The sequence below is a fragment of the Mesoplodon mirus genome (assembly GCF_964341445.2).
Source record: "Mesoplodon mirus genome assembly, chromosome: 4".
Lineage (NCBI taxonomy): Eukaryota > Metazoa > Chordata > Mammalia > Artiodactyla > Ziphiidae > Mesoplodon > Mesoplodon mirus.
Window position 1 is genome coordinate 18675090 of NC_138979.1, and position 14080 is coordinate 18689169.

The 14080-nt window shown below is 46.3% G+C and overlaps 1 protein-coding gene across 1 annotated transcript in view; it reads left to right on the forward strand.

Annotated features, from left to right (window-relative positions):
* Positions 1–14080, forward strand: part of CCNY (cyclin Y) — a 127426-nt gene that overhangs the window by 84263 nt on the left and 29083 nt on the right. Inside the window, exon 2 of the mRNA XM_082620061.1 lies at positions 10320–10394. Coding sequence (XP_082476187.1) covers positions 10320–10394 — 75 coding nt within the window. The remainder of the gene's footprint in view (positions 1–10319; positions 10395–14080) is intronic.

Consider the following 14080-nt stretch of genomic DNA (forward strand, 5'->3'; position numbering starts at 1 on the left):
CCCACATCCTGGTGTGTCACCCACCCAACAGGTTTTCTCACACGTAGGTTCCACTGTGTCTCCTGAATTGTATCTTCTATTTTCCTGTCTTTGGTGTGATATCCTTTTATAATCTTGTTTTAGTTTTTTATTTGGTTTATTTAGGTTCTGTAAGTGCTTTCAGATAATTCCTGATTTACATAGCTGTGATTTCTGTTTTTAGCACTTTCTTCATCTGCTTCGGGTGTAACCCTCATTTACATGTCTGGTGGTGGCTGCCTTTGGGGGAACACTTGGGGTTACTTGGTGAGAATTTGATCTGAGGATCTCTTGCCACCCTCTTGCTTGTGTTCTGTGTTCTTTGTGGCAAGTATGGGCTTTCAGTGGTTTTGTGTTTGGAAGAGGAAATAATGTGTGATTTGTTGATGGGAAATCTCAACATTAGTAACTTTGTCCCTGATGTTATTCGATCCCGCCTGCTTCTAAAATGCATAAGTAAACCTTTTTTGTGGGCTGAATGTTCTTGGTGCGTGTCTGTTTTTATCCCCAGCGCCCCCCTCTCCTCCCACCCCTCACTGTACACACAATATAACTTGCTTCCCAGCAGCCTCAGCTCTCTCCTGGGCTCTCCATGGCACTGCCCCTAGCAGAACACTTGTCACTGCCCCAGCCTGTCCGCTTCCCCCACCCCCAGACCTAAACACTGGGGGGCCACAGGGGCTTTCGCGTTGTATTTCTTGCACACGTCGAGTTGATTCTCAGTATAAAGATTTGTCAGCTGTTGAATAAAGTAATAACGGGGACTCAGATATCTCTACTAGCTTTCAGGGTGTCATTTTGGACACTTTTTAGTTGTCTGCAATAGCCAATTTTATCAGTGTTGCCCATACTAGACCTAGTTATTTGCTGATACTAAAATATCAACGTTCCAAGTGGTGTTTTTCCTGTTTCAGTGATAGCGCTAATTCATGCCTCAGGAGGGGCTGGTTGCTAGGAGATTCTTTTTGCATTAATCTACATATGAGTTGATGGTTGGTCCTTGCCAGTTTTTCTTTTCCTTTTTCTTTCCTTTTTAAAAAAGCTGAAAAGAGCGACTTCACTTGATCGTTCTTTTATGTATTTCCATTATTCAGCTTGTCTGTTAATGATTGTTGAGCATTTGGACTTTGTACGCAGGGTTCCTGTCCTCAGTTGGTACTGATTGGAGGGGATGAGGACCCCACTCAGCCTTTAGGTGGGGCCCCCGGATCCCAGTGGCTTTACCGTGTACTGTCTCCGATCATCACAGGACCCAGAGGCCTGTCAGAGCGTTACTGTTACCATCGTCCTCATTTATTGAGACTCAGAGAAGTAACATGATTTGCTCAAGTGGCCAAGCAGAAACCAGAATTCAGTCTTCTAGTTTTCAGCTGTACCTTTTTTATCTTGTTCTCTGCTGGACTTTAAATGCTGCAGTGTATGCTTGTTTTATGGTCTGTAGCCAGCTCTGTGACCGCAGGTTCTCCAGGGCCAGTCTTGCCATTTGTTGTGTCTCTTGACCCTTGCTTGTGGTGGATCGTTTCCTCTGTGTCTTGCCGTTCGGGATGGTGAGCCCGTCTTCAGAGGGCATCGTCCGGCGGGGTTCAGGGACGCAGGCTTCTCCAGAGCGGCTCACAGTTACTTCTGCCAGGCACCCAGGGATCTCACTGGCATGTGACCAGTTTGGTGTAAGTTTCGTGTCACTACACGTGCAGAGTAGAGGGGAACTCCAGAACCGTGTCAGAGATACAGACAGACCTGTGGTTACCAGTCACTGGGGTGCTGGGAGACGTTCCCCCGCTGAGGCCCAGCTCCTTTTTCATCTGGGTTCATGGATAACTTTTTTTTTCTAATTCAGTTTTTGTTGTAATTGTAGCTCTTCGAGGGTTCCAGACATATATAAAAGCATCTTTTCTAACTTGTATCCACTCTACTGGCTTACGTCCTATCCTGCAGGACAATAAAACCAGGTGGCTTCCAAATCAAGACATTGTAAGTAAAGAGGATAGAATTAGTGACTATACCAGGGTAACAGGTGTGAACCAAGACGTGTGGTCACCTTGGTTGAAGCCCAAGACCCAGCGCACAAAGCTGGGAAGCTCTTGTTCTGCCAGAAGACGCCAGTTCTCTTTTTGGTTAGAGCCTCCGGCCATTTCCCTAGCTACACACTCTAGGCTTTTAAATGGATGTCTTATGTTTTATCTCACATTTCTAAGTACTTGTAGTGTGAGAGCTTTTAGGTCATCTAGTCTGCTGTATTGGTGGAACAATCTGTCTTTGGTCTTAAACGTTAGGGTCTTTCTCTCCTTTGGTTCATGTTAACCCAGAATATTTGAAAGAGACAGTGGAAAGACTGGAGAGAGGGTGAGGGGACGGAAAGAGGAAACATATGGGGAGAGAAAAAGAGTAGGAGACAGAGAGACAGGTTGGAAAGAGGGAGATGGAGAGACAGACAGAGAGCACATGAATGGGAGTCAGATGTGTGTTCACAGAGAGGTGCACACAGAGACACATACGTCCCGACGCAGACCCAGGCTGGAGGCCCACCACACAGAGGGGTGCACCCCAGGACATGTACTCACGGATCAACGTGGAGAGTGAGAATGGAAAATAACCCAATCTGAGTGTGTTAGAATAATCGTAAAGAATAAACGTGAAGTCGGTAGTGGGGGGGGGGTGCTACAAAAGATGGCTTTGGAATTAACTGGAATTGCACTTAACAGCGGTTTGCTGCCACGGCACCAGCTACAGAAGTTATAAATAGGGATGCTGATGCGGGCAACAGCACGGAGCAAACCAGGGGACCAAGCTCTGTATTTTGGTCTCATTGCCCCTAACGAATGGCGATAATCACTGATTTTCAGGCAGTGGGTCAATAGTAACTAAAAAATAAAAGTAAACCAATCCCGTTTAAAATTAACAGGCTTTATTTGTTGATTTTTCATCATTGCTTTGCAGACCCTAGTCACATTTAGCAATATGACTACCTAAAATTGAAATTAGAAGTTTCAGATTATGACCATGTCAAATATTTGTCTACAGATAGGAAACAGACCTGTTGGAATCATTTTAAGATTAAGTTTGAGATTGTTAGCTGACCACAGTTGGCCTTTGAATCTAAGTTGACTTTCTACCACCGAGTTTCCAAAACTACGAAGGGATCACAGGATCCTTGAATCCTTTGGGCTCTACTCACTGATACTGCCGAGGCTGAAGTGAACAGCCCATCTTTTGGATGATTTGTTGGAACAGTGATCAACCTGGGGCTGGCAATGCAGAGAAAGGAGGTACGAGGTAGGAAGTCTCTGATTTTGCAGGTTGTCTTCTTTTTTTTTTTTTTCTGTGGTACGCGGGCCTCTCACTGCTGTAGCCTCTCCAGTTGCGGAGCACAGGCTCCGGACGCGCAGGCTCAGCGGCCATGGCTCACGGGCCCAGCTGCTCCGCGGCATGTGGGATCCTCCCAGACCGGGGCACGAACCCATGTCCCCTGCATCGGCAGGCGGACTCTCAACCACTGCGCCACCAGGGAAGCCCCCCAGGTTGTCCTTTATGTTTCCTCTTCTATCCAAAGTAGACCCAGCACAGTTTAGGCCTTGCTCCACTGTTCTGTTTTCCTTTTTTCTAAATTTCCAAACCATCAGTGATGGATTATGACTCCCACTTATCTTAGGCATTATTTTATCACACGGATCTTTTATAGCATTGGTGCTGTTTTAGAAGCTGAGATGAACAATGGTGTGACATTTGTGGAAAGGACAGAAAAAAACTACATTATGTGGCATGGGAGAATATAGTCATCCCTTGGTATTCACTGGGAATCGGTTCCAAAATCCATGGATGCTCAAGTCCCTTATATAAAATGGCATAGTATTTGCATATAACCTACCACATCCTCCTGTATACTTTGTCATCTCTAGATTAGTTATAATACCTAATACTATGTTAAATTTTATATAAATAATTGTAAATATGCAATATAAATATTATACAAGAAGTTACCTATGTGTGGCAAATTCAAGTTTTGCTTTTTGGAACTTTCTGGAATTTTTTTTTTTCCAAATATTTTTGACCGAAGGTTGGTTGAACCCATGGATGCAGACATGGAGGGCTGACTGCATAGCTAAATTACACTACATTCCCAGCTGTTTGATTTATTTTCAGTTTTGAATAAAGGAATCCTATCATGCCTTTTACCTAGCTGAAATGTGGACTGAAAGCAGTGTGACTGAGTATTTCTGTTATCACCTGATAGTCTGGCAGTAGACTCTTAGAATGTTCTGTTAGTATTTTAATTTGACATGTGTCTTAGTAAGTATCATCAGCATAAATAAGTAGTGGTTCCAAACTGCTTCTTAAGCATTAGGTTGAAGTCAACCCTAGGAATTCTGTCACATTTCCTAAAACCGCCTTTTCTCGCTGAAGTACCCCCGCCTCAGAGGCTGGTTTATCTTGTCATGATGGATCATCCTGTCATTGTAAGAGGCAGGAGGACCTCTGTCACCAGCAGGGAATGCCAAAGTTGTGAACGTCAGGACTCCTTAGGGAGCAGAGATTGGATGACGGAGGTTTAACACATCTTAACTGTCTCCAGGTTTGACGTGTGTCTTCAGCAGTGAGCCAGATGCTGGGGCACACTGTTTTTCAGTACCCTAAAATTTTAATAGCATTGTTTATGGGGCTCCTATTTTGTGGCGTGAGTCCTACTTATTGCTTTTTGTTGCATAACTGCTATTCTCACAGCACTCCTCTAGGTGAGGTGTTACTCACCTGCTTTATAGCTGAGGGAATGAAACCTGGAATAGGATGGCAGTTTGCCTGAGGCCATAGAGCTAGCAGAGATGAATCACATCTATATCTTCCACATTATAAAATGTGTTACTTTTACTCCACCATTTGAACTTCTCTTTGGGGAATGAATGATTCCTAGAATTCCAGGATTGTCAGTTTTCAGCTTTCAGCTTTCCGGATGTGGGTTTTAGAATTCATAGAGTATTCTTTTTTTGTTTTGTTTTGTTTGTTTGCGGTACGCGGGCCTCTCACTACTGTGGTCTCTCCCGTCGCGGAGCACAGGCTCCGGACGCGCAGGCTCAGCGGCCATGGCTCACGGGCCCAGCCGCTCCGCGGCACGTGGGATCCTCCCGGACCGGGGCACAAACCTGCGTCCCCTGCATCGGCAGGCGGACTCTCAACCACTGCGCCACCAGGGAAGCCCTATAGAGTATTCTTGATGGTCTTCCATCCTTGTAGTTTTCTTTACTGGTACTTCTCACCTTCAGCTTAGAAGGATACTCCAGTAGATCGGGGACTTGATCTGTTTTGTTCAATTCTGTATCTTCAGGATGTGGAACTCAGCAGTACCTGGTACCCAGAAGATGCTCAGTGATGGTTTGTTGAATGAGTGAAAAGTGTGGCAGGTGGGACTGGCCTTGACCGCCCCCCAGTGGTGATATTCGTGGTATCTAATAGAGTGCTCATTTACCCCTCCACAGTTTAATTATGAAGCCATCTCTGTGACAGAAATAACATGTGATGCATTATGAAGTCATCTAAATACATGTTTTGTCTCACCATTAATTGACTATAGCCCTTTGAAAATGAAGAAATCATTCTTATGACCATGAGATAGTTTGTGTGGAGAACCGGAAAGGTAAAGACACAGACATGGTTACCACCCCAAAGTAGTCTTTTGGTATCAGCAGGACTGAACACAATACCTGACGTAGAGTTCAGTTTAACCGAATTCAATTGTATAGCCTTGCCAGGAGGGAAAAAAAAAAAAGCAGTGTAAAATTTTTGACTCTTAGAGTCCATTGCTTTGTTTGAGAGCTTTTGTTTTTTTTGTTTTTTTAGATGTTGGGGGTAGGAGTTTATTAATTAATTTATTTATTTTTGCTGTGTTGGGCCTTCGTTTCTGTGCGAGGGCTTTCTCTAGTTGTGGCAAGCGGGGGCCAGTCTTCATCGCCGTGCGCGGGCCTCTCACTATCGCGGCCTCTCTTGTTGCGGAGCACAGGCTCCAGACGCGCAGGCTCAGTAGTTGTGGCTCACGGGCCTAGTTGCTCCGTGGCATGTGGGATCTTCCCAGACCAGGGCTCGAACCTGTGTCCCCTGCATTAGCAGGCAGATTCTCAACCACTGCGCCACCAGGGAAGCCCTGAGCGCTTTTGTTTTAAGCACACTACTCTCTTTCTCGCAGGATTTGGTCAGCATCTTCTTTCCTCATTGTTCACTAGCTGGTCCTGTGCACTGTGGTGACTAAATTGTAAGTCATCCTGTAGGCTGCGCTGACCTTCCTACAGAGCTGTTGGCCCCCATGTGTATCACCACCCAGCTCATCTCGGGGTCTTTCTCGGGGATGGGGATTCACTCTTCAGTAAGGGCAGTGACCTCTGTTCATACGACATCGAAATGGCACCCAGCCAAGTAAATATTTATTTGTTTGTTTGTTTTTGGCTGCATTGGGTCTTCGTTGCTGCGTGCAGGCTTTCTCTAGTTGCGGAGAGCAGGAGCTTCTTTTGCTGCAGAGCACGGGCTCTAGGCGCGCGGGCTTCAGTAGGGGCTCTAGAGCACAGTCTCAGTAGTTTGTGGCACACGGGCTTAGTTGCTCCGTGGCATGTGGGGTCTTCCCGGACCAGGGCTCGAACACATGTGCCCTGCACTGGCAGGTGGATTCCCAACCACTGCGCCACCAGGGAAGTCCCAGCCAAGTAAATATTTAGATTTTATAAGTTACTCCTCTTCTGGGTGGGTTAGCACTCAGGTACTTCAGGAGCTCAATGGGGGCAGGTGGGAGCTGTGTGTGCTCTGGGAAGGCCCGTCTGGGGGAGAGCTGGGGCCCTGGGAGTCTGCAGGAGGGGCTTGGGGGGCGGAGGAGTACTTGACATGGTGGTGACTTCAAAATAGGTACTATACTGTCAGGACCGACTGTAGCAGAGTGCTTTATTTTATCCTTAATCTCTAATTTTAAAGTGTAATAGCCTGTGAATTTCTTTTTTTTAATTCCTGCAATACAGAAGCATCCCTGAGCCAATGGGGAGCACCGCCTTCCTCGGAATGTGCTCCAGTTTAGTTTGTTGTGCCCGATCCCTGACTCTGCAGCATGGGGAATTATTTCTTCATGGCTAAAGTAGCGGTTTGTCATGACTTCAGAGTGTAAGTTTGAGTGACACAGCAGGTTTATTTTGCTTGGCTTGTGAGAAGGCTGCCTTTGCCCATTTTTGTTCCCCCCAAAGTTGGAGTTCCCTTGCCAAAGCATACACTGTGAATAACTTTCTGTATTCCTCCTTAAGGTCTGGGGCTGCTCCCTGTCTTAGGAAACGCCTGGCAGTTCCTTGTACCTTTGTTTGGTGCCAGTTTGCATATTGAAGTCAGGCTAGGTAATCCGGCCTCTGTGGCTGGCCCTCCTTCACAGCAAGGGCGCCCTGAGCACTCTGTACCGTCAGGCCTGGCCTGCACGAACTTGGGAACTTGGCCTGTTGGCTTGCACCTGGGCGTAGGGTTTACTGTGCACGCCACAGTTATGGAATATGAATCTGCTTAGGATTGGAGAAAATGCACACCGACTTGCTGTTAAATCCTTTTTTAAGTAATGTCCTGGCAGCTCATGAGATGTTGCCCCCGAACAAGTGCAAACATTTGGACGTGCTTTCACATAAAATTTAACTGATGATCTGTTTCCCTCAGCAACATTGCATTGCCCTGTGTCCAGAAACAAGTCCTTGATTTTTCTCTTTGTGGAAACTTCCTGGTTATCTCATCTAGGATCTAGATCCTAAAACTTAAATTCCAGGGAGAACTTGGAAGCCAGCTTTAGGGGCTTCTGGATTTCACTCCACATCAGCCTCTACCTCCCTCCTGTTTCAGGCTCCAGTCCTTTTGGGGCACTGGGGATCTGAGCAAGGTCTGGCCTAACAGGGACGGTGGGGAAACTCTGGACTTGCCGCTGGAGACCACAGCTCCCAACCCAGGTTCTGTTATCACCCCGCTCGACACTCAGCTCTCTTGGCCTCACTCGCCTCACCTGTGACATCACGTCAAGCCCAGAGCTTGAAGGCTCCTCTGAACTCTTCCTGACTTGCTCTGTATCATTGAATGGGTAGAAATGATACCTGGCCTGTCACCCATTCAGGAAACCACCCGGGACATAAGCGAGCATTCTGGTCAGGCTCCTCACAGACTCATTTTTTTTTTTTAGAAATTATAAATCAGTGTTTTATTTATTTATGGCTGTGTTGGCTCTTCGTCTCTGTGCGAGGGCTTTCTCCAGTTGCAGCAAGCGGGGGCCACTCCTCATCATGGTGTGCAGGCCTCTGACTATCGCGGCCCTTCCCGCTGCGGAGCACAGGCTCCAGACGTGCAGGCTCAGTAATTGTGGCTCACGGGCCTAGTTGCTCCACGGCATGTGGGATCCTCCCAGACCAGGGCTCGAACCCGTGTCCCCCAGATTGGCAGGCAGACTCTCAACCACTGCACCACCAGGGAAGCCCCAGACTCATTTTTACCAGACATTTCTGGCCTAACTTTATCTAGTACAAATGGAAGCAAGTTTGAAAAGTTGTTTCCTTTGTCTTTCTCCTTCCATCAAAATCCCTTAATGCCTTCATCTGTGAAACCACTATATATAACTTTAATACTTGTTACAGAAGGACCAGATAATTAAAATAGTGTTTGCGATTCAGGTGTTGCTTTCCTCAAGCCCCCAGCAGGAGGTGAGCAGCTGTAGTACAGCGAGCCATTGGCTGATGTAGGAAGAGGCCTCACCTCAGAGGTCTGCCGAGGGGTCTCTGTGACAGGTGTTGCCTCCTGGATACATGTGGCCATCCTTGTTTTTTCTTTCCTTTTATCTTTGACTGGGTTAGCTATTAAACTAAGGATAGATACCATCTGGTTTTATTGGTGTTGATTAGATTTCTTTGCAAATTTACTGAAATAATGGAACTCAAAATAGTTTTCATTCTGATGTTGGAAGCTGATTTGAAGACCATTCTGACTTTCCGTTTTTTTAAAAAATAAATTTATTTATTCATTTATTTATTTATTTTTGGCTGTGTTGGGTCTTTGTTGCTGCGCATGGGCATTTCTCTAGTTGCGGCGAGCAGGGGCTACTCTTCGTTGTGGTGCGTGGGCTTCTCATTGCGGTGGCTTCTCGTTGCAGAGCACGGGCTCTAGGCACAAGGGCTTCAGTAGTTGCGGCACGTGGGCTCAGTAGTTATGGCTCGTGGGCTCTAGAGCGCAGGTTCAGTAGTTGTGGCGCAGGGGCTTAGTTGCTCCGCAGCATGTGGGATCTTCCCAGACCAGGGCGTGAACCTGTGTCCCCTGCATTGGCAGGCGGATTCTTAACCACTGCGCCACCAGGGAAGTCCCTCCATTATTTTTGATCTTCTCTCTTCCCTCCTCTAACTTTATTCTTTTGTTTTGCTTAACCATTCTTTCCATGTGGAATCTTTGTTTTTTTTTAATTGGAAGAGCTCTCCTGTGATCAGATTCTAATTGTTTATATTGGACTGACAAGCCTACAGCCCTTGGAGACTGTTCTAAGGCAGGATTACAGAGCCACATGCCAGTGGGGGAAGAAGGGGTACGAAGTAGGCAGAGGGTGAGGTGAGGACTGGGCGCTTGGGGGCGCTGGGGTCTCAGGTCCTGCCAGTTGTGACCGCTGTGGTGGGGCCTGGTGTTGCCAGTGATCTGATTTCTCAAGAGAAGCTGGAAACACAGACCTTCTTTTTTCCTTTGTGGTATGTGTTTGAAATGTAAAAATCGGTATCTATTGGCTCAAATTTTTTACAAAGGAAAGAAAATGAATGAGTCAAACAAAACTTACATCCATGGCCCAGGTTATGCCCACAGATGGCCAACTTGAGCTTTTGCTCTAAAGGATTAAGTTTTCAGAAAAGGACAGTCTTAATTAAGCAGAGTATGTAGATGCTGATTTGGCTGAGGTATTCTGTTTTAGTCACTTTAACAAGGAAATATCACTCGCTTGACTGGGGGTTTAGATGAGTCAGTTGTAGCACATGACTCTCCTTAATTACGTGTTAGGACTTTGTCCTGCTATTCTGTAGTATCCTGGGTGCAGAACAGACTTTTGAAAAGAAAATGGAGTTTTGGGCTAATAGATCTCCAGCCAAGTGTCTAATTTTTTTTGTATGACTTTCTCAAGTTTCTAAATAGCAGCGTTCTCAGTTGAACCTAGAAGAATCTGTTAGCACAGTAACTGTTGGTTTTTTCCAGAATCCTTGAATGTATTAGTAATTTAAGATTGAAAATCTTGACTCCCTTTAGTTATCAGATGGATATTCATATATTTTCTTTTTCTTTCTTTAAAGATTTGAACATGGAATTCAATCCTTCAGACCATCCTCGGGCCAGCACAATATTCCTCAGTAAATCTCAGACGGACGGTAGGTTACTGATATATTTATGCTGCCTTTTTTTTTTTTTTTTTTTTTTTTTGGCGGTACGCGGGCCTCTCACTGTTGTGGCCTCTCCCGTTGCGGAGCACAGGCTCCAGGCGCGAAGGCTCAGTGGCCATGGCTCACGGGCCCAGCTGCTCCGCGGCATGTGGGATCTTCCCAGACCGGGGCACGAACCCATGTCCCCTGCATCGACAGGCGGACTCTGAACCACTGCGCCACCAGGGAAGCCCTCTTTTTTTTTAAAGAAGACTTATGTTGGTAACTAGCCTGTCTTGATTTCCCACTAGGTGTGATTCTCAGGATAAAAATAGAATCCCCTTTAGTGACCCCTAAGGATATTGTTTGGTGGTGGTTCCCTTGGGGTTTCTTTATTTTATAGTTATGCTTTTAGAATTTACTATTTGAAGCAACTGTCCTCATTTTGCCAGTCAGCTGGATTAGTTCTAAGTCGTTTCTACCCCGAGAGTCAGAAATTTTCCTTTAAAAATTGATCTTTGCATAAATTCTCTAGAGATCAGAAGTATTAGTATGTAAAAGAAGGCATAATATAACCCTAAATTAAAGCACCATTGTCTCTGTTGTGTCATTTGAGAGCCGAATTGAGCCTGTACACTAGGGGTAGATGTTTTCTTTCTGTCAAACTCCTGCTAACCAGTTTTGTTCTGTGGCATGGAATTTCTCCTGGGGGATTTTCCACTCTTTTCAGCCCTTGGCTAATCTCACCGTAAAGGAGAGAGAAAACACACAGTATGGTGAACACAGTCTCTCAGCTGGATTCCTGTAGAAAAGAGTAGCGGAAGGGGACTTCCCTGGTGGTGCAGTGGTTAAGAATCTGCTTGCCAGTGCAGGGTACACAGGTTCGATCCCTGGTCCGGGAAGATCCCACATGCCATGGAGCAACTAAGCCCGTGCACCACAACTGCTGAGCCCATGCGCTTAGAGCCCATGCTCTGCAACAAGAGAAGCCACCGCAAGGAGAAACCTGAGCACCACAACTAGAGAAAGCCTTTGCACAGCAATGAAGACCCAATGCAGCCAAAAATAAATAAATTAAATAAATTAAAAAAAAAAGAGTAGTGGGAGGAATTTGTTAAATGATGATACACTGATGCAGATGTTATATTACAGTGCTGGAGCCCTAGTGATTCTAGCCCTGACTCTTTTGGCAAATTGCTAAGCTCTAATTTTGACAGAGTCCTAAACTGACTAAAAAATAAACATATTTAAGACAGTAAGTTCATTTATAAGAACTGATACCTCCTCAGTTATGGTTAGGTGACAACTTTGATGTAGTATAATGCTGATATAATATTGGCACTCTTTAATTAAGCAGGCCACTGACTTGATTTGAGAGAATTTGGTGCATTTATTAAAAAAACAGTGTTTCCAAGAGTGAGAATAAATCGTCGTAGGTATCAGTTACTTGTGAAATAAGTTTAGAACGTATTGGGTAAAAACAAAACAAGACATTTTTTTCTTCACCAGGTGAAGTGGGAGCCCATTGGGAGGGGTGGGTATTGCCAGGCAGGAAAGTGGCGATGGGGTGAGGGTTTGGGACAATGAAAAATGGGAATCAGAAGCAATTTTTTGCGCTGAATGTGGTGCTGTGAAAACAAGTTACACGACTGGCATACTTTCAGGTTTGGTTCTTGCTTCCTGTGAATTTAGGGTACAGACCAACATCAGTGAGAAACTTTTCTACCTAGATTTGTGTGGAATGGCATTAGAGCCTCTAAGTAGATGGATGGCACATATCTTGGTTGCCACGGGGAGAGGGGTGGCAGGATTCTCCGACCTAACAGCATGTCCAGGTGTGAGTCAGGGACTCGAAGCTTCCCCTTCACCTCTCCTCCACCTCTCGTCTCCTTCCTCTCCTGTCTGGATCATCAGGGTATCAGTGACTCTGATCCTTCTGATTTTTGCTTCAGTTTCTCAAGTGCTGGCTCTTTCCTTTCAGTGTAAACCTACTTGGGTCTCACAGGTTAAAAACAAGAAAAGGAAAGAAAACTGACACCGTCTCCCACCTGCCGCGTGAAAGCCCTGGTGCTGACTCCTCCTTCCCTTTCCCTTTGCTTTCCCACTGGCCTCCTCCTCCCTCCCCCCATTCTGTGGTGTGACCGCTGAGGCTGCTGAGGACACGGCCTCCGGTGGCTCCCGCTCTTGTGTGGCACTTGCTCACATAGGCCAGATTGCTGAAGACAAGTCCAGCTAATGAACACTTGCCTTATAGATGATGAAAAGAAATAGGTTTTTTAAAATAGGTAAATTTGGTAACTTTAAAGAGTTCATTCTTTGGTGAGTTGATCACAGAGAATTGGCTATTTGGAAATGGGTCCTGAGAAACCCCCTGTTTCTTTAAGGTGCTTCTCAGACATCTTAATCAGCTTCTCCCTTTATCCCTCTGATGTTAGTGTTTTCTAGGGTTATGTGCTTTTACCCTCTTATCTTTTTGGCCTGCGTGCAGTTCCTTGCGGCTTCCACATCCACTAGAATGTCCAGCCAGATTTTGCTCTGCAGCATTCAAAATCCGTCCGTCCAACTGGCTGCTGGACACCTTTACACTGAAGGCTATTGGTTCCTCTAACTCAGTGTGTCCCAAACAGAACTTCGTAACTGGGCTTCACCTCCTGCCGCTCCCTCTCCCCCGGCCAGAGAAGGCTCTTCCCTCTTCTGGTGCTTGCCTGCCGGCCTTGGTGCTGGAGCCGACCATGCTTGTTTCCTCCAGCTCCAGGATCAGCGACGGCAGGCCAGGAGTTCGAAACAGCCGTGATGGCCGTGTTCACAGCGTGGAAATCGGCAAATGCCACAAGTCAGGGCATTCTCCTTCTTCTTCCTTTATTTAAAAGGCATCTGTGAAACATTTACCAGCCACCGTCGCATCCAGGTTCATCGAAAGTGTATCCGTTTTACCTCTTCAGTGTCTCCCTCATCTGACTGCTCTTACCCATGCCTGTAGCTGCCACCTCAGTCCAGACTCATAATTTCTCACTTAGATTCCTGCCGCAGCCCCTGGCCCGGCCTTTGACCTTTTCCCTTCCCGGTCCTGTGTCTACGCTGCTGCTAGGTGAAGAGACTTTCTGTAAATCAGATTTGATTATGTCGCTTCCTTGCTAAAACTTCTCTGTGGTTCCCCAGTTGCCTTGGTGTTAAACTCCAAGCGGCTTAGCGTGATACACAGGCCGTTGGAGGTCCGTCCCCCGCCGTCGTTTCAAGCCTGTCTCCTTTTGCACCGTGTCCGCCGCGCTGGATCGCTTGCGGCACCCCAGGGCGCCACTCGCCCCCTGCTCCTTTGCGTTTAGCTGGGTTTTCCCTTCTGTCTTCCACACGGCTCATCTCTTCAGTCTTCAAGGCCCATTTCTGCTACCACTTCCTCCTTGAAGGTGTTCTTGACCCCTCAGGCTAGATTAAGTGGTCCTGAGGGTAGCCTGTGAATCGTTTCTTCATATCTGAACCATATTGTGGTATTTAAAACTATTTCCTCGTGTGTATCACCAACGAGCTCCTGGAGGGAACGGAACGTGTGATACTGGATCTCAGTATCCCTTTGCCTTGCTCTGCCTGATACAGAGGATGTGTTCACCCTAGGTGGTCGAAAGGAGGAAAAGACAAAGCCAGGAGACATTCTTGATTTGATTGTGATCTGTCTTCACTTGGGTAAACTTCCATTGCCA